This window comes from Dendrobates tinctorius, unplaced genomic scaffold (assembly GCF_039654945.1).
Source record: "Dendrobates tinctorius isolate UK_male_01 unplaced genomic scaffold, ASM3965494v1 ptg000258l, whole genome shotgun sequence".
NCBI classification, from domain to species: Eukaryota; Metazoa; Chordata; class Amphibia; order Anura; family Dendrobatidae; genus Dendrobates; species Dendrobates tinctorius.
The window spans coordinates 3353642-3380504 of record NW_027361925.1 but is presented as its reverse complement, the minus strand read 5'-3'; the positions used below and the strand labels follow the sequence as shown (position 1 = coordinate 3380504).

At 43.9% G+C, this 26863-nt stretch overlaps 2 protein-coding genes across 4 annotated transcripts in view; one reads left to right on the top strand and one right to left on the bottom strand.

Moving 5' to 3' along the window:
* Positions 1–26863, bottom strand: part of LOC141069323 (uncharacterized) — a 135702-nt gene that overhangs the window by 63836 nt on the left and 45003 nt on the right. For all 3 annotated transcript variants that reach the window (XM_073558784.1, XM_073558783.1, XM_073558785.1), the window contains exons 3-4: positions 24173–24301; positions 1021–1135 (exon numbers count right to left, since the gene is read on the bottom strand). In XM_073558784.1, coding sequence (XP_073414885.1) covers positions 1021–1135; positions 24173–24301 — 244 coding nt within the window. The remainder of the gene's footprint in view (positions 1–1020; positions 1136–24172; positions 24302–26863) is intronic.
* LOC141069322 (uncharacterized) lies at positions 13898–16874 on the top strand. Its single transcript, XM_073558782.1, has 2 exons — positions 13898–14513; positions 16666–16874. The coding sequence occupies exons 1-2, from the start codon at positions 13940–13942 to the stop codon at positions 16716–16718; spliced, it is 627 nt and encodes a 208-aa protein (XP_073414883.1). The 5' UTR covers positions 13898–13939; the 3' UTR covers positions 16719–16874.

Genomic DNA, 26863 nt, shown 5'->3' with positions numbered 1-26863 from the left:
ATTCGTCCCACAAGGTAGTGCCATTCATTAGCTCCACTCTATACACATGGAGGCCATGTTTAGCAATGCATCAGAGATGCAATGACAGGTAGCTCCCCTCATCTAACCAACTAGGTGTTGTGGTTTGCTATTGACGGTGGCATGTACAGGGCTAAATACGCAGATTCCAGTAGTTACATTGAGAACCTGGCTGTCAATCACTGCTGTGCTTCCGAGGTGACTGTATGATCCCAGCTTCTGAGCCCGTGTGATCACTGAGACGGACAAGTCGTTCTTGGAGCTTTAGGGCTCATACTCACTTGCGAGAGACTCACACGATTCTCGTGCGAGTCTCTCGCATGAAAACCCGGTACTACCACCGGCACTTGGACCGTAGCGTGCGGCTGCATAGAAATACATGTAGCCGCATGCTCCGGTTCCAGTGCCATCGGCAGTGCCAGGTTTCCATGCGAGAGACTCGCACGTGAATCATGCAAGTCTCTCACAAGTGAGTATGAGCCCTTAAGAGGGAATTATGAGTAGAAATATATAAAGTGTGTGTAATCCTAAGAGAACCAGCAGTGATGATATTAGCACAGATACTAACATTGTATGGAAAGTAGTAGGAAGCCACGTTCCTCAAGATGCTGCTGTAGAAACTATGATGATGAACTCAATCCTTTTTCTCCAAGAAAATGCAAATAGCAAAAAACTGTGGTAAGTAGCTAAGACTCTATTCACAGGTCCATGAGAGAGGTCTGCTTGACTGTTCCAAAAATGGTATGAGAGAAAAAAAAAAATCGGCATGCCACGTCGTTTCTTCTGTTGTAAAAATTGACACGGAATGGAAAATAGATGGCCACCGCAATGGATGTCCCCTGCCTTAATTTATGTCAGTCAGCAAACAAGTGCATTTTGCAAAGAATTCTGTATTCTTGTTCCGTTTTCGGAGAACAGAGCCCAAATGTCTCCCATAATTGTAGGCCCGGTCTATAGAAACATTCCGGAATGCCACTGTCTTGCTACCCCATTGTACCTTACCAGTACTTATATTCATGGGGATGTCTTCCTTCTTGCATGTCAGTGTAGCCCATACACGAGCATCTTCTTCAGTATTGGTCGCGGGTTCGTCTTTCACTTCCTTTAAGTGTTCGCCCTAGATGACACAATATAATTATTTTACCTATATAAACCAGTATTGGCATATTTGCGCTTTTGTTTCTTTGAAAGGCTTCAGTTTCCATTTTTTGAAGACAATGAAAATATTAACAAACAATTAGCTGAAGAGCCCGGCGTTGCCCGGGCATAGTAACTAACTGTGGTTAGTTATAACAAATTATAATTATCCTCCGTCCCATAGTCCAGTTGCCCATATTTCCATCATACATATCCTTCATCCCATAGTCCCGTGCCCATATACCCATCATACATATCCGCCATTCCACAGTCCAGTGCCCATATACCCGTCATACATATCCGTCATCCTATAGTTCAGTGCCCATATACTCATCATACATATTCTCTTTACCACAGTCCCATGCCCATATACCCATCATATATAACCTCCATCCCATAGTCCCGTGCCCATTTACCCATCACACATCTTCCATCCCATAGTTCCGTGCCCATATACCAATTATGACATCTTCGCCATGGCAACCCCATTATGACATAACTGTCACCTTTGCAACCCATCATGACATCAGCGTCGCCATGGCAACAATTATGACATCATGAGGCGGGGCTTGATACACACACACACACTATGACATAACTGTCACCTTTGCAACCCATTATGACATCAGCGTCACCATGGCAACCATATATATATAAAGCTGAGTGTATAGCCCCGCCCACTCCGCATAGCCACATTCACTATAATATCCCACATCATCCCGTCAGCCAGAGCTACCGGACTACTATCCCTAATATCCCACATCATCCCACCAGCCAGAGCCACCGGACTACTACTCCTAATATCCCACATCATCCCGTCAGCCAGAGCCACCGGACTACTACCCCTAATATCCCACATCATCCCGTCAGCCAGAGCCACCGGACTACTACCCCTAATATCCCACATCATCCCGTCAGCCAGAGCCACCGGACTACTACCCCTAATATCCCACATCATCCCGTCAGCCAGAGCCACCGGACTACTACCCCTAATATCCCACATCATCCCGTCAGCCAGAGCCACCGGACTACTACCCCTAATATCCCACATCATCCCGTCAGCCAGAGCTACCGGACTACTACCCCTAATATCCCACATCATCCCGTCAGCCAGAGCTACCGGACTACTACCCCTAATATCCCACATCATCCCGTCAGCCAGAGCCACCGGACTACTACCCCTAATATCCCACATCATCCCGTCAGCCAGAGCTACCGGACTACTACCCTAATATCCCGCATCATCCCGTCAGCCAGAGCCACCGGACTACTACCCTAATATCCCGCATCATCCCGTCAGCCAGAGCCACCGGACTACTACCCCTAATATCCCACATCATCCCGTCAGCCAGAGCCACCGGACTACTACCCCTAATACCCCACATCATCCCGTCAGCCAGAGCTACCGGACTACTACCCTAATATCCCGCATCATCCCGTCAGCCAGAGCCACCGGACTACTACCCCTAATATCCCACATCATCCCATCAGAGCCAGTGAAAGTAGAATAGTGAAATTGCACAGAAACATGGTTCACTACGATCCCAGGTTTTCTACTGATCAGGCTGATATTCTCACTTATCTGCCACAATAAATATCACAGGCATGCTTTTCAGCAATGGACAGACACAAACCTTATACATTAGTACAGTAGAGAAACCTTCACACACATTTTCATGCACCGTCAACTTGTAATTTGTCCAGCTGAGTTGCTCATGGATGTACAGCATCTGTATGCAGTATAGTATCATATTTAATGGGTTGTTATGGGAAATGCATTACGTGCTATATGGGTATATTCAGGTGAATTATGGGGCAAATAGCACTTTAAAAAAACTCACAGCATCAGAGCACAGTGACAAATCAATAACGCAAAAAAGTGTCTGTGAGAAAATATTAAATCCACATGACATTTAATATGTGCACTTTCCTACATTCATGTGTCACTTAATGATACCACACGGGAGGGGGGGATTCATTTCTGTCATGTGCTCTTTGCTCCTTTCTGGGAGACAGACGATGGATGGAGCTTATGTTGCCGGGGATGCTATATTTCTCCTACCATGTCAGTGTCTGCTGAGGTGTTGTCATGTGGGAAAACTTGCGCATAGCAACCAATCACAGCTCAGCTAGTTTTAACCAGCTCTGGTGAAATGAGAGATGCTTAGTGATTGGTTGCAAGGAAAACTGTTGGTCATAGCCACCAATCACAGCTTAGCTTCTTTTGAACAGCTCTGGTGAAATGAAAGATGCTTCATGATTGGTTGGTGATACACACACACACACATTGATTTTTATATATAGAGATTAAGAACTAAAAAATCCTATACATACACTTGGTACATACATCCTCATACACAACATACAATCACGCCGGTCTCGATTTCCATGCCTCCTCCTCCGAAATGTCATTCACTATCACCTTATGCAGACATATTCAGAGCACTGAACATACAGAAAGCTCTGCTGGCAATCCTACTGGGCAGTGTCTGCTATTGCTGACCACTGACCCTATACCTTACCAAACTTATAAGCACATCGCCTATTTGTATAGAGGACTTTATATAATGGAATACAGTTAGGTCCATATATATTTGGACAGAGACAACATTTTTCTAATTTTGGTTCTAGACATTACCACAATGAATTTTAAGCAAAACAATTCAGATGCAGTTAAAGTTCAGACTCTCAGCTTTCATTTGAGGGTATCCACATTAAAATTAAATATTTTAGGAGTTTCAGCTCCTTAACATGTGCCACCCTGTTTTTAAAGGGACCAAAAGTAATTGGACAGATTAAATAATTGTAAATAAAATGTTCATTTCTAGTACTTGGTTGAAAACCCTTTGTTGGCAATGACTGCCTCAAGTCTTGAACTCATGGGCATCACCAGACGCTGTGTTTCCTCCTTTTTGATGCTCTGCCAGGCCTTCACTGCGGTGGTTTTCAGTTGCTGTTTGTTTGTGGGCCTTTCTCTCTGAAGGTTAGTCTTTAACAAGTGAAATGCATGCTTAGTTGGGTTGAGATCAGGTGACTGAGTTGGCCATTCAAGAATATTACACTTCTTTGCTTTCATAAACTCCTGGGTTGCTTTGGCTTTATGTTTTGGTTCATCTGTAGTATGAAACGACGACCAATCAGTTTGGCTGCATTTGGCTGGCTCTGAGCACACAGTATGGCTCTGAATACCTCAGAATTCATTTGGCTGCTTCTGTCCTGTGTCACATCATCAATAAACACTAGTGACCCAGTGCCACTGGCAGCCAGGCATGCCCAAGCCATCACACTGCCTCCGCCGTGTTTTGCAGATGATGTGGTATGCTTTGGATCATGAGCTGTACCACGCCTTCGCCATACTTTTCTCTTTCCATCATTCTGGTAGAGGTTGATCTTGGTTTCATCTGTCCAAAGAATGTTCTTCCAGAACTGTGCTGGCTTTTTTAGATGTTTTTTAGCAAAGTCCAGTCTAGCCTTTTTATTCTTGATGCTTATGAGTGGCTTGCACCGTGCAGTGAACCCTCTGTATTTACTTTCATGCAGTCTTCTCTTTATGGTAGACTAGATTATGGCCCGATTCTATCGCTTCGGGAGGATGCGATAGCATCACACCTCTTGCCATGTTAACCCTCAACACACAGACTCCTCTCACCTTTCACCATCTCCACTCACTCTTTCACTCCACATACGACCCCTTCTCTCACTCCATCTCTCATACTCACGCCGTCATCGCCGCTGCTCCACGATCCCCGACATCTTCTTCCGCCGGCGCCATCCTGGATCCAGACGTTGTCCACGCCGGCGACATGTTCTTGCGGCGACGCCATCTTGAGTATCGTGAAATCCCGCGATAGTCAAGATGGCGTCGCCGGAAGAACATGTCGCCGGCGTGGACGACGTCGGGATCCAAAATGGCGTCGGCGAAAACTCGCAAGATTTCGCCGACGCCATTTTGGATCCCGACGTCGTCCTCGCCGGCGACATGTTCTTGCGGTGACGCCATCTTGACTATCGCAGGATTTCGCCGATCCAAAATGGCGTCACCGCAAGAACATGTCGCCGGCGTGGAGGACGTCTGGATCCAGGATGGCGCCGGCGGAAGATGTCGGGGATCGTGGATCAGCGGCGATGACTGCGTGAGTATGAGAGACGGAGTGAGAGAAAGGGTCGTATGTGGAGTGAAAGAGTGGACGTGAGTGGAGATGGTGAAAGGTGAGTGGAGTGTGTGTGTTGAGGGTTAACATGGAAAGAGGTGTGCGGTGACGTCACCGGTTACAACTGGACGGAAGTTGTTACAACCGGAAGTTGCTTAGGGCATTTATTATTATAGATATGGATATTGATACGCCTACCTCCTGGAGAGTGTTGTTCACTTGGTTGGCTGTTGTGAAGGGGTTTTTCTTCACCATGGAGATTATTCTGCCATCATCCACCACTGTTGTCTTCCGTGGGCACCCAGGTCTTTTTGCATTGATGAATTCACCAGTGCTTTCTTTCTTTCTCAGGATGTACCAAACTGTAGATTTTACCACTCCTAATGTTGTAGCAGTTTCTCGGATGGCTTTTTTCTGTTTTTGCAGCTTAAGGATAGCTTGTTTCACCTGCATGGAGAGCTCCATTGACCGCGAGTTTCCTTCACAGCAATACCTTCCAAATGCAAGTACCACACCTCAAATCAACTCCAGGCCTCTTATCTGCTAAATTGAGAAAGACATAATGAATGGGATTGCCCATACCTGTCCATGAAATAGTCTTGGAGTCAACTGTCCAATTACTTTTGGTCCCTTTAAAAACAGGGTGGTACATGTTAAGGAGCGGAAACTCCTAAACCCTTCATCCAATTTTAATGTGGATACCCTCAAATGAAAGCTGAAAGTCTGAACTTCAGCTGTATCTGAATTGTTTTGTTTAAAATTCATTGTGGTAATGTCTAGAACCAAAATTAGAAAAATGTTGTCTCTGTCCAAATATATATGGACCTAACTATACATTTATTGGAGCATACAAGGGACGTCTGTGGATTTCCATGCCATTATAATTATTTTTCTAGCACAGAAATATAAAAAATAGTCTATGGTAGGATCCATAAATAAGCTCCTCTAGAATACCCAGCAGGCACACTGTAAGGGACAACAGCCTAGGGAATTCAAAGTGTTCATGAAGAAACTGAAGTAGTCCAGACCAGAATGGCAGAATTTTCAGACAGGACCAAACTGAGTGCTGAAAGGATCCACAATCGCTTGACCATGAAAACACAAATCATCCAGAGCCACCCCAAACCTCTGTATCCTTTCCAGAACGTAGTAAACTACGTTTCAAAATTTTGTCTGGATCAAACAGACCAAACTTGAAGTGCGATAGTAGTGAATGCCAAATACTGCCATTTGCCAGAGTCAAAGGTTTTATATACAGTCCATTCAGGGACATGACATAAAACCAGGAGAGGGATCATCACGGCCAGCTGCTATTAATGGCTTGGAATGAATCCAGATTGGTCAGGATGTATTAATGATGACAGAACCAGACTCAATCTAAAAGCAAGAATTTTAGCTAGAGCTTTAATATAATACCGTAAGTAACGAAACAGTGTGATAAGAGTCAGGAATGGTCTCAAAGCTCAAACAAACGATGTTTAACCAAATCACAATGAGTCTTGTACCAATCCCCTACCAAACCATCGGTTCTAGTTTACCTTTAATAGCATCTTCTATCTCCTCTTCACTTATTGGGGCAACTAGTGCCTCTAATAGCTTATGGGACAAGCATCAAAGGGAGACCGGATATACAGGAGTTTACAACCTGGGAGACCAGAGTACAAATCTTGATAAATAAAAAAAATCCCCCAAAATCTCATTAATTACATGGGGATCGGTATGCCATTCCCACTTTGGATTCCTGATACACGGAATGGATACAGGAGGCCACTCAGCATGAGCCAAGTAAGCCAATAATTATCCTCTACCTCAAAAATGGCAGCTTCCTTCACCTGCATTTTCCTTTGCGTTTGCGCCTTGATCAGAATAATTCCCTCTGTGCCTGGGCCCATTGCTGGGGATTAGCAATGTATGCCTGCTCAACCCTTTCGTCTTCAGCAGTCAGAGACATCTCGCTATCTTTAAGTAGGGTCTCTGCCCAGCAGCAATGCCAGAAATACGGTAAATGTCCCCCTACTTGTTGCCTTATAGGAACAATTGGTAGCAAGATGAGCTGGAAAACTTAGTGAACTACATGTTCACAATGAATGTACGGGTGACCACCATCAAGATTCCAGCACATCATGAGACAGTGCAGGACACACTGTATGTATATATATATACACCAACACCAATGAGAACCAGTGTAACAAGTCCAATGTAGAAATAAAATCACAATCTTTATTATAAACAGATGAGGCACAATAAAGCTAAAAATTGACACTACAAAAATGGCAGTGTATAGTGGGCCACAAATACATCAATACTGTATATATGGATAAAGTAACACATTGGTAATGTGAACACCAGTGTTGCACAGGCAAAGATAATACATGAAAGTGCCATCAGAATGAAGGGAAAAATCCCTGGCTATACCATCAGAAGTGGAAATACTGCCTAGACATAAGTGGTAGAATCACATACCTAATGAGGAATGCAGCACAGTATACACAGCTGTGCCCCAACGCGCGTTTCGGAGAAGTTCCTTCCTCAGGGGGCGTGTGTAAAGGCCGTTTTTAGTTCAATTTATAGGGTATTCACAGGGACCAATAATTATGTCCGGTGTGTATAAGACCATCCCCCCCATCCCAACATGGCAACCGCCGCTGGCGCTGACACACAACGGGGCCCCGTGGTGTCAGACGCCAGACAGTGGGCGGAAGGGAGGAGGAGACCGGTGACAACAAACGGCGTTTCAACTCGCGCATGCGCAGACTGCACTAATGCAGCCGCGGCCATCTTGGAAAGGGGCATATCAATACAGAAACCAACGATATATAGGAACCATATATCGCTGTGGAAAATAGTGTGATCAAAAAGTGGATATCTGGGACGCAAATGAGATTACATATATAGTGGTGACATGAAAGGTAATGAAAATATGACCTCATCCTACACGTCAAACCGCGCATGCGCAGACCGCAATATTACAGCCGCAGCCATCTTAACAAGGGGCAAACCAGGAAAACAAAACAGCATAATAGATAACAGGCATATATCGCCATACTACATAAAACGTCACAAACAGATATTAAAGCCCTGAAAAATATATAAATGATAGTGAAAAATGACAGATATCATATAGAATCACATTAGTGGAACAAGAATAAGGGCATATTTGGTTGATAACCCTTTAAGACCAATGGATATTATATAAGTATACGAGTAGCAATAGCAATAAAAGCACATTATATCCACTAGAATTGTCAAAGACAACAGGGTATTGTGTGGCATATATAGAGAACAAAATATACATATCATCAATATCTAATTATGTTTATTGGTTATAGATAATGAAAAAATCTTAGGAATTACATCCATAGACATGTTTGAATTCACTGCAGAACAAAGAACCACGGATCAGGGCTTCAAAGGTTGGTGGGTGGACTTGGGGAACAACCGAGGGCTGGTATATATCAGATCCATCCCAAAATTGAACAGACGCCGGCCAGAATGGAAACAACGGTCACTAGAATTAAAAACAGAAAATGATTAAAACACACACTAAAAAGTGTCACATAGGCGGACATAGGATTATAGAAAAGGAGCAAAGGAAAGGCATTCATTAAGCCTATGTGGATGGACTGTCTTAAGCTGCCATATCCATTTTGATTCAAGCTGACCAAGTCGCTTGGATAAACTACCACCCCTGATATCAATTCTTAGGGCATCAATGCCCCTAACTTTCAACTGGGTAGCATCACAGGCGTGATGGTCCTTGAAGTGGCGTGGAATGGTCTTTAAGGTGGTGGAGTCCTCATGTGTGCGTGCTGCCAGAATCCCCAGCACATGCTCCCTAACCCTCACTTTGAACTGACGCGTAGTGAGACCAACGTAAATCAAATCACAGGGGCAAGTAGCATAATAGATGACATACCTTGTGGTACAAGTAATGCGTTGGCGAATGGAATAAGTCTTAGAACCACTGGAATCAGAAAAAGAACTGCTACGTAGTATGTTGGGGCATGCCACGCAGCCACCACATGGGACACAACAAACCCTAGGGGTAAAGGCGTTCAAAAATGTCGTCGGCTTTTCTGCAGAATAATGGCTGTTAACCAGATGATCTCTAAGATTTTTGGCACATCGAAACGACATAGATGGTTTGTCTGTCAAAAAATTCTTCATAATAGGATCTATCAGTAGAATAGGCCACGCTTTCTTTAGTGCCTGACGTACAGCATCAGATCTGGAACTGAATGTTGTCACAAATCTGACAGTCTGACTTGTATTCACAGGTCTAGTTAAGTGAGAGCGATATAATAATTCCTGACGGGAGGTATATTTCGCCCTATTATAGGCCTTCTTGATAGACCTGCGGCTGTAGCCACGTTCTAGAAAGCGTTGACGTAGGATTTCTGCTTGCCGAGAAAAATCAATATCTGTGGAGCAGATCCTACGGAGCCTTAAAAATTGACCCACTGGGACAGCTCGAATAATATGTTTAGGGTGGCTAGAAGATGCATGTAGAACTAAATTGGTGGAAGTTGTCTTCCTGTAGATGTCGGTCTGCAACACCCCAGCATGATCCCTCCTAATGGTAACGTCAAGGAAATCCAAAGATTTAGTGTTATGTGTAAAAGTAAGGTGAATATTGCGGTCATTGGTGTTCAGGAAGATCATTAGCTGATCAAGGTCGACGGGCGTGCCCCGCCAGACGAAAAATATATAATCAATGTACCGTGTCCAAAAGGGGACACGGCACATTGAGATACCCTCGTCTGACATAAAGAGATCCCTCTCCCACAGCCCCAGGAAAAGACCAGCATAGGAGGGCACATAGGCCGCTCCCATCACGGTCCCCTGGAGCTGCAGGTAGAAGGACCCCTTGAACACAAAGAAATTGTATGTGAGGGTGAATTCAAGTAGTTCCAGCAGGAGGTCCCTCAACCCCAATGTGAGGTTAGATGTACCAAGAAAGAATTTGACAGCCTTAAGGCCATCTGTATGTTTGATATTAGTGTAGAGGGACTCTACATCTGCTGAAACTAAAAGAGATTCACCCTCAAGGCAAAGCCCGTCGACCTTGCGCAGCAGATCACCAGTGTCCCGGAGGAACGAGGGGAGATTCATTACTAGAGGTTGGAGATGGAAATCGATCCATCTATTGGCGTTCTCGAGAAAATTCCCCCGTCCTGAGACAATGGCTCTCCCAGGCGGCATAGAGGAATCCTTATGAATTTTTGGAAGGAGGTACAGGGTAGAAATCCGAGGCTCGGGTACTAGCAATGCACTAGAAAGATCCTTGGTGATAATGCCGTCCTGTACCGATCTTTTCAAAATGGTTTCCAAATGGGTGGAATATGCAGAGAGAGGGTTATATGTGAGTTTTTTATAACAAATATTATTGTTGAGTTGTCGAAAAGCCTCTCTCTCATACATCTCCACAGGCCACAGGACGACATTACCACCTTTATCTGCTGGTTTAATGAGGATCCCCGGTAATTCCTGGAGTGATCTCAGCCTGCACCTCTCTTCATTGGTCAAATTGTCATTCACTATAAATCTAGGAATCTTATATAATTCATCCGTAACTAGTCGTACAAACATGTCAATGTTTGCACAAGAAGTCAACGGGGGAAATTTCTTGGATCTCGGACGGATAGAGGGAGGAATCTTACCTCCATCATTCTCGTTTCCAGACGCCAATTCCTCCAATATGTCTAATGCCGCTTGCTCCTCTTCTGTGGGAAATAAGGATCGAGTGTCATTAGAGTGAAAATAACGCCTGAACAACAATGACCGCGCGAAAAGGTGGAGATCCTTAACGGTATCAAATAAGTCAAATCTAGAAGTAGGAGAAAAGGAGAGACCTCTGCTGAGGAGTCGCAGATCAACATCAGAAAGGCAAAAATCACTAAGGTTAATCACCTTATTGTCATATTTAGATGTAGAAGGCCCCAAATTCCTTTTGTAGGGATGAAACGTATGGTCTCGGAGTCTTGCCACCTCATTATTTGTGGTGGATGCAGTGGAAGCAGAGGACAGATCAGAACGTCCACTCAAGGAGGAGATGGATAAGGCAGATGAAGCCTTACGTATGGAGGAATGGTTGTTGAAATTATGTTTCCACATATATACTTTCTTTGATTGATAATCTTTGGAGTCTCGATTAAATTTCAGGATTTGGGCATCCTGGATTTTCTTCACCATAACATCCATGGATTTATCAAAATCCATTTCAAATTTCTGCATCCTTTCCGCCGGACATATAGCACGGAAGTCATTAAGCGCTGTGTCAATCAAATTGTCCAGGTTACTGATGACTGAGGTATTGTGTTCAATCAGTAGCTGAAGAAAAGATGCAGAACAAGTGTTGCATACTTCCTCCCATTTGGTGATAAAATTATCATCATCAATAGGAAATGAAGGGATTACCCTAACCCTGAGACCCCTTGGTATCATGTTACTTTTCATATATTTATCCAGAAAGGACCTATTCCACCATAATTTTGACCTTTTATTAAGCATACTTTTGATCGTAGAAAATTTATCTTCCAGTCCTATGTCCAAAGGCTGTGATGTATCAGCTGTATTGGTGCCATACACCTGATCCATTTGAGAGAGCCAGGTTTTTTCTCTGGCACGAAAGTCCATGTTGCAAACCAAGGTACCTGTGCATAACACAGTAAAATGGAATAATAAGAACAATTGGTAGCAAGATGAGCTGGAAAACTTAGTCAACCACATGTTCATAATGAATGTACTGGTGACCACCATCAAGATTCCAGCACATCATGAGACAGTGCAGGACACACTGTATGTATATATATATACCAACACCAATGAGAACCAGTGTAACAAGTCCAATGTAGAAATAAAATCACAATCTTTATTATAAACAGATGAGGCACAATAAAGCTAAAAAGTGACACTACAAAAATGGCAGTGTATAGTGGGCCACAAATACATCAATACTGTATATATGGATAAAGTAACACATTGGTAATGTGAACACCAGTGTTGCATAGGCAAAGATAATACATGAAAGTGCCATCAGAATGAAGGGAAAAATCCCTGGCTATACCATCAGAAGTGGAAATACTGCCTAGACATAAGTGGTAGAATCACATACCTAATGAGGAATGCAGCACAGTATACACAGCCGTGCCCCAACGCGCGTTTCGGAGAAGTTCTTTCCTCAGGGGGCGTGTGTAAAGGCTGTTTTTAGTTCAATTTATAGGGTATTCACAGGGACCATTAATTATGCCCGGTGTGTATAAGACCATCCCCCCCATCCCAACATGGCAACCGCCGCTGGCGCTGACACACCACGGGGCCCCGTGGTGTCAGACGCCAGACAGTGGGCGGAAGGGAGGAGAAGATATCCGCTTTTTGATCACACTATTTTCCACGGCGATATATGGTTCCTATACATCGTTGGTTTCTGTATTGATATGCCCCTTTCCAAGATGGCCGCGGCTGCATTAGTGCAGTCTGCGCATGCGCGGGTTGAAACGCCGGATGTTGTCACCGGTCTCCTCCTCCCTTCCGCCCACTGTCTGGGGCCCCGTTGTGTGTCAGCGCCAGCAGCGGTTGCCATGTTGGGATGGGGGGGATGGTCTTATACACACCGGGCATAATTAATGGTCCCTGTGAATACCCTATAAATTGAACTAAAAACGGCCTTTACACACGCCCCCTGAGGAAGGAATTTCTCCGAAACGCGTGTTGGGGCACGGCTGTGTATACTGTGCTGCATTCCTCATTAGGTATGTGATTCTACCACTTATGTCTAGGCAGTGTTTCCACTTCTGATGGTATAGCCAGGGATTTTTCCCTTCATTCTGATGGCACTTTCATGTATTATCTTTGCCTATGCAACACTGGTGTTCACATTACCAATGTGTTACTTTATCCATATATACAGTATTGATGTATTTGTGGCCCACTATACACTGCCATTTTTGTAGTGTCACTTTTTAGCTTTATTGTGCCTCATCTGTTTATAATAAAGATTGTGATTTTATTTCGACATTGGACTTGTTACACTGGTTCTCATTGGTGTTGGTGTATATATATATACATACAGTGTGTCCTGCACTGTCTCATGATGTGCTGGAAACTTGATGGTGGTCACCAGTACATTCATTGTGAACATGTGGTTGACTAAGTTTTCCAGCTCATCTTGCTACCAATTGTTCTTATTATTCCATTTTACTGTGTTATGCACAGGTACCTTGGTTTGCAACATGGACTTTCGTGCCAGAGAAAAAACCTGGCTCTCTCAAATGGATCAGGTGTATGGCACCAATACAGCTGATACATCACAGCCTTTGGACATAGGACTGGAAGATAAATTTTCTACGATCAAAAATATGCTTAATAAAAGGTCAAAATTATGGTGGAATAGGTCCTTTCTGGATAAATATATGAAAAGTAACATGATACCAAGGGGTCTCAGGGTTAGGGTAATCCCTTCATTTCCTATTGATGATGATAATTTTATCACCAAATGGGAGGAAGTATGCAACACTTGTTCTGCATCTTTTCTTCAGCTACTGATTGAACACAATACCTCAGTCATTAGTAACCTGGACAATTTGATTGACACAGCGCTTAATGACTTCCGTGCTATATGTCCGGCGGAAAGGATGCAGAAATTTGAAATGGATTTTGATAAATCCATGGATGTTATGGTGAAGAAAATCCAGGATGCCCAAATCCTGAAATTTAATCGAGACTCCAAAGATTATCAATCAAAGAAAGTATATATGTGGAAACATAATTTCAACAACCATTCCTCCATACGTAAGGCTTCATCTGCCTTATCCATCTCCTCCTTGAGTGGACGTTCTGATCTGTCCTCTGCTTCCACTGCATCCACCACAAATAATGAGGTGGCAAGACTCCGAGACCATACGTTTCATCCCTACAAAAGGAATTTGGGGCCTTCTACATCTAAATATGACAATAAGGTGATTAACCTTAGTGATTTTTGCCTTTCTGATGTTGATCTGCGACTCCTCAGCAGAGGTCTCTCCTTTTCTCCTACTTCTAGATTTGACTTATTTGATACCGTTAAGGATCTCCACCTTTTCGCGCGGTCATTGTTGTTCAGGCGTTATTTTCACTCTAATGACACTCGATCCTTATTTCCCACAGAAGAGGAGCAAGCGGCATTAGACATATTGGAGGAATTGGCGTCTGGAAACGAGAATGATGGAGGTAAGATTCCTCCCTCTATCCGTCCGAGATCCAAGAAATTTCCCCCGTTGACTTCTTGTGCAAACATTGACATGTTTGTACGACTAGTTACGGATGAATTATATAAGATTCCTAGATTTATAGTGAATGACAATTTGACCAATGAAGAGAAGTGCAGGCTGAGATCACTCCAGGAATTACCGGGGATCCTCATTAAACCAGCAGATAAAGGTGGTAATGTCGTCCTGTGGCCTGTGGAGATGTATGAGAGAGAGGCTTTTCGACAACTCAACAATAATATTTGTTATAAAAAACTCACATATAACCCTCTCTCTGCATATTCCACCCATTTGGAAACCATTTTGAAAAGATCGGTACAGGACGGCATTATCACCAAGGATCTTTCTAGTGCATTGCTAGTACCCGAGCCTCGGATTTCTACCCTGTACCTCCTTCCAAAAATTCATAAGGATTCCTCTATGCCGCCTGGGAGACCCATTGTCTCAGGACGGGGGAATTTTCTCGAGAACGTCAATAGATGGATCGATTTCCATCTCCAACCTCTAGTAATGAATTTCCCCTCGTTCCTCCGAGACACTGGTGATCTGCTGCGCAGGGTCGACGGGCTTTGCCTTGAGGGTGAATCTCTTTTAGTTTCAGCAGATGTAGAGTCCCTCTACACTAATATCAAACATACAGATGGCCTTAAGGCTGTCAAATTCTTTCTTGGTACATCTAACCTCACATTGGGGTTGAGGGACCTCCTGCTGGAACTACTTGAATTCACCCTCACACACAATTTCTTTGTGTTCAAGGGGTCCTTCTACCTGCAGCTCCAGGGGACCGCGATGGGAGCGGCCTATGCGCCCTCCTATGCTGGTCTTTTCCTGGGGCTGTGGGAGAGGGATCTCTTTATGTCAGACAAGGGTATCTCAATGTGCCGTGTTCCCTTTTGGACGCGGTACATTGATGATATATTTTTCGTCTGGCAGGGCACGCCCGTCGACCTTGATCAGCTAATGATCTTCCTGAACACCAATGACTGCAATATTCACCTTACTTTTACACATAACACTAAATCTTTGGATTTCCTTGACGTTACCATTAGGAGGGATCATGCTGGGGTGTTGCAGACCGACATCTACAGGAAGACAACTTCCACCAATTTAGTTCTACATGCATCTTCTAGCCACCCTAAACATATTATTCGAGCTGTCCCAGTGGGTCAATTTTTAAGGCTCCGTAGGATCTGCTCCACAGATATTGATTTTTCTCGGCAAGCAGAAATCCTACGTCAACGCTTTCTAGAACGTGGCTACAGCCGCAGGTCTATCAAGAAGGCCTATAATAGGGCGAAATATACCTCCCGTCAGGAATTATTATATCGCTCTCACTTAACTAGACCTGTGAATACAAGTCAGACTGTCAGATTTGTGACAACATTCAGTTCCAGATCTGATGCTGTACATCAGGCACTAAAGAAAGCGTGGCCTATTCTACTGATAGATCCTATTATGAAGAATTTTTTGACAGACAAACCATCTATGTCGTTTCGACGTGCCAAAAATCTTAGAGATCATCTGGTTAACAGCCATTATTCTGCAGAAAAGCCGACTACATTTTTGAACGCCTTTACCCCTAGGGTTGGTTGTGTCCCATGTGGTGGCTGCGTGGCATGCCCCAACATACTACGTAGCAGTTCTTTTTCTGATTCCAGTGGTTCTAAGACTTATTCCATTCGCCAACGCATTACTTGTACCACAAGGTATGTCATCTATTATGCTACTTGCCCCTGTGATTTGATTTACGTCGGTCTCACTACACGTCAGTTCAAAGTGAGGGTTAGGGAGCATGTGCTGGGGATTCTGGCAGCACGCACACATGAGGACTCCACCACCTTAAAGACCATTCCACGCCACTTCAAGGACCATCACGCCTGTGATGCTACCCAGTTGAAAGTTAGGGGCATTGATGCCCTAAAAATTGATATCAGGGGTGGTAGTTTATCCAAGCGACTTGGTCAGCTTGAATCAAAATGGATATGGCAGCTTAAGACAGTCCATCCACATGGGCTTAATGAATGCCTTTCCTTTGCTCCTTTTCTATAATCCTATGTCCGCCTATGTGACACTTTTTAGTGTGTGTTTTAATCATTTTCTGTTTTTAATTCTAGTGACCGTTGTTTCCATTCTGGCCGGCGTCTGTTCAATTTTGGGATGGATCTGATATATACCAGCCCTCGGTTGTTCCCCAAGTCCACCCACCAACCTTTGAAGCCCTGATCCGTGGTTCTTTGTTCTGCAGTGAATTCAAACATGTCTATGGATGTAATTCCTAAGATTTTTTCATTATCTATAACCAATAAACATAATTAGATATTGATGATATGTATATTTTGTTCTCTATATATGCCACACAATACCCTGTTGTCTTTGACAATTCTAGTGGATATAATGTGCTTTTATTGCTATTGCTACTCGTATACTTATATAATATCCATTGGTCTTAAAGGGTTATCAACCAAATATGCCCTTATTCTTGTTCCACTAATGTGATTCTATATGATATCTGTCATTTTTCACTATCATTTATATATTTTTCAGGGCTTTAATATCTGTTTGTGACGTTTTATGTAGTATGGCGATATATGCCTGTTATCTATTATGCTGTTTTGTTTTCCTGGTTTGCCCCTTGTTAAGATGGCTGCGGCTGTAATATTGCGGTCTGCGCATGCACGGTTTGACGTGTAGGATGAGGTCATATTTTCATTACCTTTCATGTCACCACTATATATGTAATCTCATTTGCGTCCCAGATATCCACTTTTTGATCACACTATTTTCCACGGCGATATATGGTTCCTATATATCGTTGGTTTCTGTATTGATATGCCCCTTTCCAAGATGGCCGCGGCTGCATTAGTGCAGTCTGCGCATGCGCGGGTTGAAACGCCGGATGTTGTCACCGGTCTCCTCCTCCCTTCCGCCCACTGTCTGGCGTCTGACACCACGGGGCCCCGTGGTGTGTCAGCGCCAGCGGCGGTTGCCATGTTGGGATGGGGGGGATGGTCTTATACACACCGGGCATAATTAATGGTCCCTGTGAATACCCTATAAATTGAACTAAAAACAGCCTTTACACACGCCCCCTGAGGAAGGAACTTCTCCGAAACGCGTGTTGGGGCACGGCTGTGTATACTGTGCTGCATTCCTCATTAGGTATGTGATTCTACCACTTATGTCTAGGCAGTATTTCCACTTCTGATGGTATAGACAGGGATTTTTCCCTTCATTCTGATGGCACTTTCATGTATTATCTTTGCCTATGCAACACTGGTGTTCACATTACCAATGTGTTACTTTATCCATATATACAGTATTGATGTATTTGTGGCCCACTATACACTGCCATTTTTGCAGTGTCAATTTTTAGCTTTATTGTGCCTCATCTGTTTATAATAAAGATTGTGATTTTATTTCTACATTGGACTTGTTACACTGGTTCTCATTGGTGTTGTTGTTGCCTTATAGGCATCCCATGTGACTAATGGGTTTGGGTGATCTGTATCAACATTTGCAGAGTGAACTGCCTCAGAGACCGCCGGGGAATCTAGCCAACCAGGATGCATACGCCAGATTTTAGAACTGTTTAGGGGACCTATTCTCACTTTAACTACTAATGTCGAATGACCAGAAATTTCCCATGGCGTATAACCAACATCATAAATTGAAGGTATAAGATCGGGAGATGCTTAGGCACTTGAATAATAAGAAAACACCTGTTTTTTGGCATACTTCCTACGCTATAGTTTCGTTAATTGAAGAACTGAGCACTATGCTTTGAAATGTATGGAAGCCGTGTCATAATATACGGCTAACCGGAAATGACGCAACCTTTTGGGAGATCCATTCCAAAAAAGACAGTCAAAATGTAAATATTAAACAGTAAAAAATAAAAATTACCTAGTGTGCAGTGTACCATAACGTACCTTCCAAAATGACCACATTGTGGCCTGTGAGATGCGTCTCCTGAAAGTAAATGATATGTAGTACATGTTTCTTAACAAAATCCATTACAATGGCTCTTTTAAATTTGGAATTTAGCCTTCTCACATTCCAACTCAGCACATTAATAGTCGTCACCTCATAACATCGTAAATGTATCTGACCCAGACATTATCACAAGTAGAGTGGAGGAATGGAGGAAAATTGGGAGAGGACCAGAGCTTGAAGCAATCAGCATACACACTGTGAACACAAATTATACGATACAGAAAACCATGTGTAATCAGCAACATTAACATGCCCCAACAAGTAATAAGGAATATTGGCCTGCTGTACCCTGTCCAACACTAAATAGTGTAGACCTAAACCCTAAACACTAACTATCTGAAGAACTACAGTCTTTCAGCAAAACCTGAGACCAAATACGTCCTGAAAGTCCCAAATCTGTGACCCTAGAAATGAAAGGGAAATAAGGGAAATAAGGACAAACCAGTTAGGATTTGGTAAGATAAACCTGATGCGTACACCCCACTGGAGCTCTTTATAATGTTCACACAGCCATAGGTATAAAAGCCCGAATGGTGGGGTCTTTATGTCTCAGTCATTCTCACATTGAGTACGAGGAGCAGCTTAAACCCTTATCAGCGCATTGGCAGGACATGTGAAGAAACGGGTAAATTTCCCATTGAATACTCTTAGCTTTGCAGGGAATAACAGAGTATTTATACCCCTTCTCTCACAGCTTGGAACAGACCTCAGCAAATTGAGTACGTTGTTTTCTGACAGCAACAGAGAAATTCGGATAAAAGGAGACCCTATTGTTGTTGTACAGCACCTCACCCTTAAGGCGGATAGCTTCGAGTATGGCATCTCCGTCACGGTACCGCAATAATTGGGGCAGCAATGGCCTATCAATGCTACCAGGAGGGCCTGGTCGTGTGGGAACTCTACGTGCTCAATGGTAAAGAACGGTGAGAAGACTTCTGCACCCAACAGATCTTTCACCCAGTTATTGATGAAGGATACGGCATCAGCCCCTTCAGTTTTCTCCAGCAGGCCCACTATCTAGATGTTATTTCTCCTGCTCTTTCACTAGAAGCATTTATTTCTTTAATGATGCAATTGGAGCTGGCATAGGCCTCCGAGTATCCATATCCTCTACATCCGTGATTCTGGGCTGCGCCTCTGATGTGAACTCTCTCATTTTCGGCAAGTCATGTTTCAGAATCACAAAGTCCTGCCGGAGTTCATCCACTTTAGTTACCAACGTGGCTTGAGAGTTATTGATAACTGACCGAATCTGGGCAAATTTCTGGTCAATGTTTATAAAGGAGCAAGAGGAACTTTGAGGAGAACGCGGAGGGAAGAATTCAACGTCCACAGGCAGAGAGAGGTCCGGTGTGGAGCCTTGCAATGCACCCGGGATCCTGAAGTATTGCTCCAATTGAAGCTGAGGAGTTATCAGCTGGAATAGTCACTTGTTCAGGGGAAATCCCAGCATTAGAATCCACATCTGAAGAACACGGCTGGTCAAATTCGGTGGACTTCCCCATAGTATTTTTTCTATTTGCCTTAGCAATGTCAGCTGTCTCCAAGATTCAACTCACAAAAGCAGAGACTAAATTCAGGAATATGTTAACAGCTGTAAAATGTTAATCAGGAAACAGTCTTAGTTCCCAATGAGTAGATCAAAGGGGTATTCCCATCTCCAAGATCCCATCCCAAAACGTAGCAAGTGTAATAATAATATTAGCAAATGCCTCCAATTAGAAATATAGCATAGTTTTCCTGATTTGCTCTGCCTCTTTCCTCATGTGCAGGCATTGCAGGACCTTAGGTATGCATGGTTAAGACCACTGATATAGTGACAGAAGTTAGATAGTTGCTAGTGGTCTTAACCATGGATACCCAAGGTCCAGAAGCACTATGCTACATTTCTAATTGGAGGTATTTGCTAATATTATTATTATTATTATTACACCTACTACATATTGGGATGGGATCTTGGAGATGGGAAAACCCCTTTAAGTCTAATATATAGGCTGTGCTACTGTTAAATATCAGCAGGTGGCAGTGTTGCACAAGAATCCAGATAATAAAGCACTGAGAAAATGGAATTTGAGAAAGTGAATAAACTCAGGACAGCCAGGGAGGCCTTTTCCACGGTACAAAGCCGTACAATCTGCAGTCACGGGTCAGGAACACTGCTGAAGCAGGAAGCTGTCCCTGCACTGTTGGTTGAACCACTGTGCAATATGCATCAGAAGTACCAGGTGCTACTTTATACTGGGCTCCACATGAGAAGTATTAATGAAGTCACTACACCCAGTGGATTCCTGATGTCAATTCACCACACACTCTGGACTTCACCCTCACCATTCTCTTCCACGATTCAATCACTCACCAGGTGGCAGGAGCATCTGCGTCACCGCTGATGAGCAGAATCCACACAGCTCAGCAGCCAGGGCCGGGTGGGCCGCAGCACAAGAACACTGATCTGTGACTAAGCACCACTCCAGAACTGCTGAAGTGATGCTCCAGTGGGGCAGTCAGTCAGGATGGCAGTAAACCACTCCAGAACTGCTGCAGCAGATTCCTGAAGTGAGAGAGTCAGTCAGGATGGCAGTATACCACTCCAGAACTGCTGCAGCGGATTCCTGAAGTGAGTCAGTCAGGATGGCAGTATACCACTCCAGAACTGCTGCAGTGCATTCCTAAAGTGATGCTCCAGGGAGAGATTTAGTCAGGATGGCAGTATACCACTCCAGAACTGCTGAAGTGATGATCCAGTGAGAGAGTAAGTCAGGATGGCAGTAAACCACTCCAGAAGTGCTGCAGCGGACTCCTGAAGTGAGAGATTTAGTCAGGATGGCAGTATACCACTTCAGAACTGCTGCACAGAATTCCTGAAGTGATGCTCCAGTGAGAGAATCAGTCAGGATGGCAGTATACCACTCCAGAACTGCTGCAGCAGATACCTAAAGTGATGCTACATGGAGAGATTCAGTCAGGATGGCAGTATACCACTCTAGAACTGCTGTAGTGATGCTCCAGTGAGTGATTCAGTCAGGATGGCAGTATACCACTTCAGAACTGCTGCAGCGGATTCCTGAAGTTACAGAGTCAGTCAGGATGGCAGTATACCACTCCAGAACTGCTGCAGCGGATTCCTGAAGTTACAGAGTCAGTCAGGATGGCAGTATACCACTCCAGAACCGCTGCAGCGGATTCCTGAAATGATGCTCAGTGAGAGATTCAGTCAGGATGGCAGTATACCACTCCAGAAGTGCTGCGGCGGATTCCTGAAGTGAGGGAGTCAGTCAGTATGGCAGTATACCACTCCAGAACTGCTGCAGTGGATTCCTAAAGTGATGCTCCAGGGAGAGATTCAGTCAGGATGGCAGTATACCACTCCAGAAGTGCTGCAGCGGATTCCTGAAGTGAGAGAGTCAGTCAGGATGGCAGTATACCACTCCAGAAGTGCTGCAGCGGATTCCTGAAGAGAGCCCCTGACGAAGCCACCTTGCGGTGGCGACACGCGTCGGGCACTCCACAAGCTCCCCCATGTGTAAGAATGTTACCAGGACAGTGCGGGCAGTATCTTTCACTTACCTCCTGCAGAGCATTTTGCATCGCTATTGTTAGATGATGGGTGGTATGGTCTCCATTCGTCTTGATTCCATTTCAGCCTGTCCATTTATTTCTATCTGTACTGCTGTTGTTGCGTCGCTGGACAAGGTCTGAGTCCACATCTTACCCTTATATATAGTAACACTTTATACAAAGATATCCTATAGGGCATTTTTGAGGCATCCATATCAAATTGTGCATGTTGGATTCCACTGTTCACTATTAGTTCTAATTGTGTCTCTAATGCCTTTCTCTTATTACCAGAGCGCTTTGATATGTTCATTTGTATGGGCTATTAACTATTATCATTGCTGTTACTGATAGTGGATGTTGATACTGATGTTGCTTTGACTCAATCATTACATTCTTTGTATTAATTAATTACAACTGCTCTCTCCAGGTCACCTGTACCATTCACATATTACGCTTAACTACTTAGCCATTTTCTTAGGTATGTGGGGGATGTCTTTTTGGCTTTATCAGGAGCCTTGTGTACGATTTGTCATGTGTTATGACTTTTAATTGTTTTTATATGGTGTTGTTTATGGTTGTCCAATAAAATTTACTATACTTTTTGGTGATCCCTGCTTTTCTTTGGTCAGTAGCTTTTCTATTTTTATACGGGATTCCTGAAGTGAGAGATTCAGTCAGGATAGCAGTATACCACTCCAGAACTGCTGAAGTGATGCTCCAGTGAGAGATTCAGTCAGGATGGCAGTATACCACTTCAGAACTGCTGCAGCGCATTCCTGAAGTTATAGAGTCAGTCAGGATGGCAGTATACCACTCCAGAACTGCTGCAGCGGATTCCTGAAGTGATGCTCCAGGGAGAGATTCAGTCAGGATGGCAGTATACCAATCCAGAACTGCTGCAGCGGATTCCTGAAGTGAGAGAGTCAGTCAGGATGGCAGTATACCACTCCAGAACAGCTGCAGCGGATTCCTGAAATGATGCTCAGTGAGAGATTCAGTCAGGATGGCAGTATACCACTCCAGAACTGCTGCGGCGGATTCCTGAAGTGAGAGAGTCAGTCAGGATGGCAGTTTTATCGCAGGCAGAAGGGTCAGGGAGATGAGGAGAGCAGAGTGACGCTTCCTCTCAGGTCGCCATCAGACCATGGTTCATGGGCATTTGTAATTTCAGATGTTAGGTTTGCCACTTGCCTCCAATCCACCAAGGAGAATGCCGTAGGGTTTACCTTGGCTGCTGCACTCTTCAAAGCGTTTGTGGCGGTATCTTCCAGGTACCCCCAGATTCCTCCCACACTATTCTGCTCTCTTTACACAGTCACTGCCAATGTCATGTTGATTGACAGCTGGATTAGTCTGAGCTGGCTGACAAGGAATGTGAAAAAAAGAGTGGAAAAAAAGGAATGTGACGTCACAGGAAAATCACTGCCAGGACTGGTCAGTGACCGCTCTGAGCCTGGAGAGATCATCGAATGGCAAAACAGGCAAGCAGTTAGCAACTACATTCTGATAAGGAAAAAAGCCAAAGTCCTGGATAATCCCTTTAAGGCTACCTCCATAAATGTCACGACACATGCAGCCTGATGAAGGCACCGGTCTCAGGAAAGTATTACTTTCTTTTACTGTGCATAATTTTTTTACCTTATTTTAAGTCTATTTCAGTAGAGATATATTAGCTCACAGTTTTTTGTTCTATCTTTTTACTTTGTTTTTTAACAAGTTCACTAACTGCTTAACTTATTGTCTTCAAGCTAGTTACTGAGGACAGCAGCAGCTGATATGTTGTTACCAACACTTTTAGTAATGCCTGATGGTTGCACAAGGTGAGTACCTACCTAACGACTACCTCCGTTCTCCTGACCAACTATTCTACACTGTTTTTTTGTATCTCTCGACAGGTCCTTTCATTAGCACTGAAACAGCATTTGACTACAGAGATCAGAGTTTGGTAACCCAGCTTACTGGCTTGGCTACTACTGTGCAAGTGCCAATGCTGCTGAGAGCACAGGAACTCAGTAAGAGGAGGAAACAAGGGCAATTGTTCAGGTCATCCCTGGGGTAACTATATAATGTTACCTCTGCAGTCAGCAGCTCAACTATTTTTTTGGTGAGGTCTAGGATCTTCTCATCATTCTCTTTCTCATGTGCAGAAGATGAAGGTTCTGTAATGTTGTCATCATCAGATTTCTTTACTGGTACATAATCCTAGGAAAAAAATGGACTCAGTCAACTTTCAGCATATAGAGGAAGCTTTCAAATGATCATCACAGCAATTCAATCATTCAAAAAAATATCTTAAAGGGCATCTGCAAGTCCAAGGATCCCAAATCCTGTAAAGAAGCACTCCGTTGAGCGCATTACAAAGATTAACCTGGCTATCATAGGTCTGCCGGAAACACACTCGACCAAGGATTTCATTAGCCTGCCACATAGATCCTGGATGGGATTTAGCCTTCATTCTGTGTAGTCTCAGCATGCCCAAGGAGTCAGCCTTCTAGTACAGAAGAGTAGTCCCTTCTAATGTATAGGCTCATTTACAAATGAGGAGGGCAGGTTTGTTGGGGTCTGCTGCACATTGTCCTATTTAGAATGCATTATTGTCACTTTATATGTCCCCTCTCTTTACTCTTATATTCCACCCAAGAAAATACTAGTGACACTAGCAGATTGGCCAGATATGCCTCTTATTATTATTGGTGACATTAGTAACACTTGTAACCCCTTGAAGGATAAGTCCCTGGCCGGGGATGATACTAGTTATTCTTTCTGTCGTCTGGTCAATGAGCTGGGCCTGATACATCTTTGTAGGGAGAGAGCTCCTAATCAAAGGGTTTTCTCCTTTGCCCCTTCACGTATAGATACTTATATTTAGTCACGTATATTTACTTGTCCAGTAAACGTGACTAAACTACGTGGCACTATGACTGACAGAACTTGTCCAGTAAACGTGACTAAACTACGTGGTACTATGACTGACAGAACTTGTCCAGTAAACATGACTAAACTACGTGCCACTATGACTGACAGAACTTGTCCAGTAAACGTGACTAAACTACGTGCCACTATGACTGACAGAACTTATTCAGTAAATGTGACTGGACTATATGGCACTGTGGCTAACAGAACTTGTCCAGTAAACGTGACTGAACTATATAGCACTGTGGCTAAGAACTTGTTCAGTAAGGCCTGTTTCACACATCCGTTTTTCAGAGAGAGAGAGAGAATTTCCAGCCGCCAGAACGGGATTTAGGGTTAAATTTCCGGCAAAGGCATTTCTTCCGGGCAAATGCGGATCCGGCCAGCAAAAAAACGTTTCAGTGTCCGTCCAGTCATGTCAGCAAACGCCAAAATTTTGGCGGATCCGTGAAAAAACGGATCCTACGGATAACCATTTGTCAAGATCCACCGATAATGCTAGTCAATGGGAAGAAAAACGGAGGATCCGCCAAGAAAAATGGCAGATCCGTTTTTTTTTCCAAACGGCAGATTTTGACTGATGATGACAGACGGATGTGTGAACGAGGCCTAAACGTGACTGAACTATATGGCACTGTGGCTAACAGAACTTGTCCAGTAAACGCGACTGAACTATATGGCACTGTGGCTAACAGAACTTGTCCAGTAAACGTGACTGAACTACGTGCCACTATGACTGACAGAACTTGTTCAGTAAACGTGATTGAACTATATGGCACTGTGGCTAACAGAACTTGTCCAGTAAGGCCTGTTTTTCAGAGAGAGAGAGAGAGAGAATTTCTCAGCCGCCAGAACGGGATTTAGGGTTAAATTTCCGGCAAAGGCAATTCTTCCGGGCAAATGCGGATCCGGCCAGCAAAAAAACGTTTCAGTGTCCGTCCAGTCATGTCAGCGTACGCCAAAATTTTGGCGGATCCGTGAAAAAACGGATCCTACGGATAACCATTTGTCAAGATCCACCGATAATGCTAGTCAATGGGAAGAAAAACGGAGGATCCGCCAAGAAAAATGGCAGATCCGTTTTTTTTTCCAAACGGCAGATTTTGACTGATGATGACAGACGGATGTGTGAACGAGGCCTAAACATGACTGAACTATATGGCACTGTGGCTAACAGAACTTGTCCAGTAAACGCGACTGAACTATATGGCACTGTGGCTAACAGAACTTGTCCAGTAAACGTGACTGAACTACGTGCCACTATGACTGACAGAACTTGTTCAGTAAACGTGATTGAACTATATGGCACTGTGGCTAACAGAACTTGTCCAGTAAGGCCTGTTTTTCAGAGAGAGAGAGAGAGAATTTCTCAGCCGCCAGAACGGGATATAGGGTTAAATTTCCGGCAAAGGCAATTCTTCCGGGCAAATGCGGATCCGGCCAGCAAAAAAACGTTTCAGTGTCCGTCCAGTCATGTCAGCGGACGCCAAAATTTTGACGATCGTTGAAAAAACGGATCCTACGGATAACCAACCGTCAAGATCCGCTGATAATGCAAGTCAATGGGAAGAAAAACGTATCCTCCAAGAAAAATGGCGGATCTGTTATTTTTTGCAAAACGGCGGATTTTGACTGATGGTGACAGACGGATGTGTGAAAGAGGCCTAAACGTGACTGAACTATGTGGCACTGTGACTAACAGAACTTGTCCAGTAAACGTGACTGAACTACATGCCACTATGACTGACAGAACTTGTTCAGTAAACGTGACTGAACTATGTGGCACTATGACTGACAGAACTTGTCCAGTAAACGTGACTGAAATATGTGGCACTATGGCTAACAGAACTT